Genomic DNA, 7,054 nt, shown 5'->3' on the forward strand with positions numbered 1-7,054 from the left:
ACACAATAATAAAATCTTATTTACATTTACACGTTGATTTTGTGTTTAACAGCCAGGTACAACTAACTTTACTGAATACTGCAAGCGTTGATACTGCGCCAAAGCGTCAACCTCCTAAATAGCGAACACGTTGATTTTGTGTTAAATAGTCATGTCTAGTCTGAAATGAGCATTATTGGTAGTGATAGGGATCTTCAGAGTCAATTTTTAAGCATGTTGAGATGCAACGTTTTGCCAAGTGTAAAAAAATTCTGTTGGGTGGACGTGGATTATTCATACCCATCTCAAATTTTCGAAAATTTAGGGTGGTTCTGAACCCACACTACAGGATTTGATTACACTTTGCAAAAAGTTGCATGCTAAAACTAAGGCCGGGTACGTGTTTTAACGGGTTGCATCTTTGCTATGGTAGCCTATTAAACCATTGAGACTTCTGGGCATTATTTGTGATACCAGTATTGTAACATTACTTGTAAAGTTTGGTAGTATTAATCTTTCAAAGTATGTAACTGCTGGAGTGAAAGTGCTTAGAACATGGACATCGTAAATGATATCTCCGAAATTAAACGCATCATATATTTTTGGGTGTTTAAAATGTACTGATTTCTGTAAGAAAAAGTGATGTTTGTCGCACATTCTCACCCAATTCCCCATGGTTGCCCCGGAGATGGTCCCCTAGGGGAAGCTGCGAATTGTGCAGCGTACAAATTATGCATGAATTGCAAATTGTGAAGCTAATATACACAAGATGTGATCTGACTTGTGTTCTTCTGTAACATGAATAAATTACCATCCGTTTTGATGATATCAACTGCTCGCAGCTTAGAAGTCTTAGAAGAACGAGTTTTAGAAGATAATGGACAAAGCAGAAGGCAAGACGACAAATAATTCTAAAGAGAGCACACGAAACGTCGCTTGTTTCTTCGTGCTGGGAGTATTATCTTTGATTTATGATGAAATTTCCCTGGCAGCGGCCGAGGACGTGTTGGCCGGCAGTATTATTCCTACTACAATTGTCATCATTGCTATCGCTATACCAGTGCTAGGCGTGAAGACAACTGCTCCGTGGTTTCTTGAGAAGTGTTCTTACTTACACAAGTCGTGTGTTGTGGTGTTCTTGCTAGTGACAGGATTAATCGTGATTGTAGCAGTCCAAAATGTTCACTGGCGGTTGTTTGGTATTAGTGTTATTGAATCGGGAGTGAGTTTTAGCGAGATTACATTCCTAGCCTTGACTGCATCTTATCACGAAGTCACTGTCAGCGCGTTTGTGGCGGGGATAGGTGTTGCTTCACTCCTTGGACCGTTATATTACACAGGTTAGTAAAGACGCTTAATTTTGGGCCAAGTTCGGTTTAATTTATAACGTGTGGAATATTTTTGCAAGGGTAATTAGTCAGATAGCTAAATACTAACGACATCACTTTTAGATCAACTTTAGAAATAGGTGAGCTGACTCTGTAGGTATGATGAGGGTCTTAGACTCTTATTTCTGCAGTAACCAAAATCAATCCTTTTATTATAAAGCCCGGTCCTCACTAGCGACGCAAGCATAAGCATAAGCATTAGCATAAGCATAAAAGAAAGCTTAAGCAAACCACAACGACGACGGCAACGAAAACGTCACCAAACGAAAGGTTTAATGAGCAAAACAATAGCTGTGCACGTGCGTTCTAAATCTTTGTACATTTCTTTGCCGTCCTCTGCAAGACAACAACGTGAAATGACGAAGTTCTGCGTCGTCTAAGGAACGCGGACGACGACGACTAATTTTTCGTGTTTCCATTTGGACTTGAACGCTGTCATTGCATATTTAGCCTAAGCACGTTTTAAGAGCCGTTGACGTACTGAACAGATCTAGACAATAACGAATTTCGGTTGTAAAATGAAAATTCATTTTTTCACTGAGCGTCGTCCTCGGCGTCGTCGTTGTCGTTGCTTAAGCTCCCTAATGTATCAGTGTTTTATAATACTGATACAATTTGCTTCTTTTTTCTATATATCTTGTAGTTGGTACTATAAACAGATTAGCGAACAGCAAGTGGACACTGCTCGACATGGAGATTTCCATGATTCAAAAGTGCGTCATTTTCTGCCAAAGAAAATTTGCATTTCACGGAAATTCCGAAATATTGAACGGTTTCTTAAATGTTCAATATTAAATTGCGCATTGGTTATTTACGGAAAATTGAAGTACCTCCTAAAGTAGGTCATCTTACTTAACACATTTACGCCACTGTGTGTAAAGGTGACGTAAAGTTGGCATATAAACAACGATCCGGCTTCTTTGTTGTTGTTTTGTTGTTTTGGACGCAGTGCTTATTCCGGCGAGGGCGACGCTTGTTAAAATTTTCTCTCTCGTCTGTGGCTCTTTTTCGAGGGCGGCCCATACTCGACTAAATACCGGGCTAAGTACGTCCCAGTACACTTCCTGAACTCTCCCTTCCCCCCGCCATATAGGAGGAGTAGTGAATGGTAAATACGAGGCTTTGCGAGAAAGCTAGGCGAACGTTTTTCTTTGCGAGAGTCCGAGACATTTTGACTTTTTCAATTGCGAGACCGAGACTTCAGTGTGTTTTAAATGCGAGTTCGAGAGTCTTAGGTTCTAAGACGTTCAGACGTCATTTATATATAAAAACAACAAACAAATCGATTTTTCGAAACGTTCTTAGCTTTGCAAAAAGTGGAGACTGCCAGACGCACAGAACCGATGAATAAACGAGACTGCGAGACCTGTGAAATTCGACGAAACGTTTTCAGTCGTGACACATGGTTTTTGAAGGATCATTCGCCATTCCTTATGGGGGTTCAACCTCTATATAGCACGGGAAAGAGAGAGAACAAAACTGCGCGGACACTCCGATAGCCTATTAAAGGTCGATAGAACATGGAATAGTTAAGCCATGGATAGTAAAGAGATCCAGTCTTCTACTATCCATGGTTAAGCCATTCAGTTTGCAAGTTAACATGAGTTAGTCCCTGGGTATGGTTTTTCCTAGCTATGCTGGGAACTCTTTATTAACCAGATAGAATTTCTCTTTTTGTCTTACAGCCCTCACCACCTGGGTGTGCTTGCCTCCACGAATAGCCATGTCAACAACTATTCCTTGGCCATTTCTCGTTTTATTAATGTACGCATTCTTGGAAAAGAATGACATCAACGGCAAAACAAAAGAACGTGGAGATGTCAACTACGAAAAGTTGCCATCAAGCGAAAATGACACTGATGAACCAGAGGGAAATTTTCAGAATAGCTTAACTTGGAAAAAGAAATTCTCCGTCGCAAAGCAGATTTTACCATACATCATCTACTTGTTTCTAACATACTTTGCAGAATATCTCTCAAATCAAGCCATTATTACCACCATTGCGTTTTCCAACGCCTCGTTCAGCCCAAGGGATCATTATCAATACTACATCGTGTGCTATCAAGTGGGAAAGTTCCTCGGTAGGTCCCATATTTTCTTCCTCTCCTGCACCTGCTCAAAAGTGATCCCTTACGTGCGAGTCAAGAAGACCTGGATCCTTGCTCTGATAGAAATAGGACATCTTCTCTTCTTTGTTTTTGCTTCGTGGTTTCGTTTTGTACCTCATGTGAGCATCATACTTATTCTTTGTATCACGGAGGGGTTTGTAGCGGGATCTATGTATGTTAACTCTGCTCACACCGTTTCTGAAGTAATTTCTGAGCCGAAGCAAAGAGAATTTGCCTTAGGGCTGCTCACTATCGGAAACGGATTGGGCAAACTATCAGCCGGTTTCTTGGGACTTCATGTCGAACCACAGCTAAAGAAACATTGCGTTTATGACCTGGAGTTACGGGATCAGTGCATCACCAGATATCCGCAGAAATCAGGTTGGACAACAGATAAACACTGTAGCTCTGATGTTGCGAACTCAACAATGTCCTAAAACTTAATTCGTAACAAATATCGTCTCTCTCTTCAGCAGAGGCTCAAAACGTCCGTTATATAAAGCCGCTGTGTGACGTGAGTGCAGGCGCATGACGCAACTTAACTCTGGGCCTGCACTCATATCGTTTAGCGGATTCTCCCCACCCGAAAAAAAAACCCTTTGAGTCTCTGGAGGAAAGAAACAAATATCAAGACAATTACTGACTGATAAGCGCAGCGTTTGAAATTCGAAAATCGTACTCGTACTCAAACTCGTACTGGTAGTCCAATCTATAGGCCTCTATTACGATGAAAGCCGGTCTGAGACCAGATATGATGCAGGCAACGCGCGTTTTACCATCTAATTCAGCCCTAATATGATAGTCTCCTTCCTTCTGTTATTATACCCCTCCACTAAAAAGAACTTGAACGGATGTAGGCTCCTTCTCTCACTGGTGGGATTCACCGTATTTCATGGTATAGCCTTCCTAATAGCCTCCTTCTCTCTTCTACTATACCCCAGCACTAAAAAGAACTTGAACGGAAGTAGGCTCCTTCTCTCACTGGTGGGATTCACCGTATTTCATGGTATAGCCTTCCTAATAGCCTCCTTCTCTCTTCTACTATACCCCAGCACTAAAAAGAACTTGAACGGAAGTAGGCTCCTTCTCTCACTGGTGGGATTCACCGTATTTCATGGTATAGCCTTCCTAATAGCCTCCTCCTCTCTTCTACTATACCCCAGCACTAAAAAGAACTTGAACGGAAGTAGGCTCCTTCTCTCACTGGTGGGATTCACCGTATTTCATGGTATAGCCTTCCTAATAGCCTCCTTCTCTCTTCTACTATACCCCAGCACTAAAAAGAACTTGAACGGATGTAGGCTCCTTCTCTCACTGGTGGGATTCACCGTATTTCATGGTATAGCCTTCCTAATAGCCTCCTCCTCTCTTCTACTATACCCCAACACTAAAAAGAACTTGAACGGATGTAGGCTCCTTCTCTCACTGGTGGGATTCACCGTATTTCATGGTATAGCCTTCCTAATAGCCTCCTTCTCTCTTCTACTATACCCCAGCACTAAAAAGAACTTGAACGGAAGTAGGCTCCTTCTCTCACTGGTGGGATTCACCGTATTTCATGGTATAGCCTTCCTAATAGCCTCCTTCTCTCTTCTACTATACCCCAGCACTAAAAAGAACTTGAACGGAAGTAGGCTCCTTCTCTCACTGGTGGGATTCACCGTATTTCATGGTATAGCCTTCCTAATAGCCTCCTTCTCTCTTCTACTATACCCCAGCACTAAAAAGAACTTGAACGGAAGTAGGCTCCTTCTCTCACTGGTGGGATTCACCGTATTTCATGGTATAGCCTTCCTAATAGCCTCCTTCTCTCTTCTACTATATCCCTCCCCTAAAAAGAGCTTGAACAGAAGTAGTCTCTTTTTCTCACTGGTGGGATTCACCGTATTTCATGGTATAGCCTTCCTAATAGCCTCCTTCTCTCTTCTACTATACCCCTCCGCTAAAAAGAACTCGAACAGAAGTAGGTTCCTTTTCTCCCCGGGGAAATTCGGGGTATTTCACGTTATAGTTTCCCTAATAACCTCCTTCTCTCTTCTACTATACCCCCCCCCCCCCTCCTCCCGCTAAAAAAAAACACTGGAACGGAAGTAGGCTCCTTTCCTCCAGGCGGGGGGGATTGAATGAATGAACGAACGAACGAACGAACGAACGAACGAACGAACGAACGAACGAACGAATGAATGAATGAAAGACTTTATTTAAGTGTCAATAGTATTTAGCTTGGAAAAACTTATTGGGGACACTATTTACACAATAAAATATACCTTAGCAAAAGTTAAAATTATTTACAATTTAACGGATTCACCGTATTTCATGGTATAGCCTCCCTAATAGCCTCCTTCTCTCTTCTACTATACCCCAGCACTAAAAAGAACTTGAACGGATGTAGCCTCCTTTTCTCCTTGGAGGATTTAGCTTAACACTGCAGAAGTAGCCCAGACCGCCTTACGCGCAGCGTGATTTTGACCAACTTTGGGTCGATTTCCAGGAACTTCGAAGATATTTTTCAGTCCGGGGGACTCTAAACTAACTCGTCATAGCCTTGGTTTTCGGCAAAATGGACAGAGGAAAAATAATTGAACGCTCGGTTTCGAGCTTCTAGGCCGAAATAAAGCCCCATTTCATTTAAGCCTCAAAAAGTAGCCTAGACCGCCTTACGCGACGCGTGATTTTGATCAACTTTGGGTCGATTTCAAGGAACATGGGGGATATTTTCCAGTCCCGAAGACTCTAAAGTAACTCGTGATGGCCTTGGTTTTCGGTGAAATGGACCGAGGAAATATAATTGAACGCTCGGTTTGGAGCTTCTAGGCCTAAAAATAGTACCACTTTAGTTAAGACTGAAAAAGTAGCCCAGACCGCCTTACACACAGCGTGATTTTGACCAACTTTGGGTCGACTTTCAGCAACCTGGGGGATATTTTCCAGTCCCGGGGACTCTAAACTAACTCGTAATAGCCTTGGATTTCGAACAAATGGACAGAGGAAAAATAATTGAACGCTCGGCTTCCAGCTTCTAGGCCGAAATATAGCCCCACTTCATTTAAGACTTCAAAAGTAGCCCAGACCGCCTTACGCGCAGCGTGATATTAACCAACTTTGAGTCGATTTCCGGGAACTTGGGAGATATTTTCCAGTTCCGGGGACTCTAAAGTAACTCGTGATAGCCTTGGTTTTCGATGAAATGGACAGAGGAAAAATAATTGAACGCTCGGTTTCGAGCTTATAGACCGAGATATAGCCCCACTTCATTTAAGACTGAAAAAGTAGGCGAGACCGCCTTACGCGCAGCGTGATCTTGACCAACTTTGGGTCGATTTCCAGCAACTTGGGGGATAGTTTCCAGTCCCGGGAACACTAAACTAACTCGTGATGGCCTTGGTTTTTGGTAAAAGGGACCGAAGAAAAATAATTGAACGCTCTCTTTCGAGCTTCTAGGCAACAAAATAACCCCACTTCATTTAAGACTGAAAAAGTAGGCGAGACCGCCTTACGCGCAGCGTGATCTTGACCAACTTTGGGTCGATTTCCAGCAACTTGGGGGATATTTTCCAGTCCCGGGAACACTAAACTAAC

The 7,054-nt window shown here is 42.5% G+C and overlaps 1 protein-coding gene across 1 annotated transcript; it reads left to right on the plus strand.

Moving 5' to 3' along the window:
• The first annotated feature begins 745 nt into the window (after window positions 1-745).
• Window positions 746-5,536, plus strand: LOC110066655 (uncharacterized). The gene is made up of 2 exons (XM_020773886.2): window positions 746-1,319; window positions 3,053-5,536. Exons 1-2 carry the CDS (start codon window positions 857-859, stop codon window positions 3,910-3,912), a joined length of 1,323 nt encoding a protein of 440 aa, XP_020629545.1. The 5' UTR covers window positions 746-856; the 3' UTR covers window positions 3,913-5,536.
• Window positions 5,537-7,054: the final 1,518 nt, after the last annotated feature.

The sequence above is a fragment of the Orbicella faveolata genome, unplaced genomic scaffold, assembly GCF_042242905.1.
Source record: "Orbicella faveolata isolate gen_17 unplaced genomic scaffold, um_ofav_v1 contig_4, whole genome shotgun sequence".
Lineage (NCBI taxonomy): Eukaryota > Metazoa > Cnidaria > Anthozoa > Scleractinia > Merulinidae > Orbicella > Orbicella faveolata.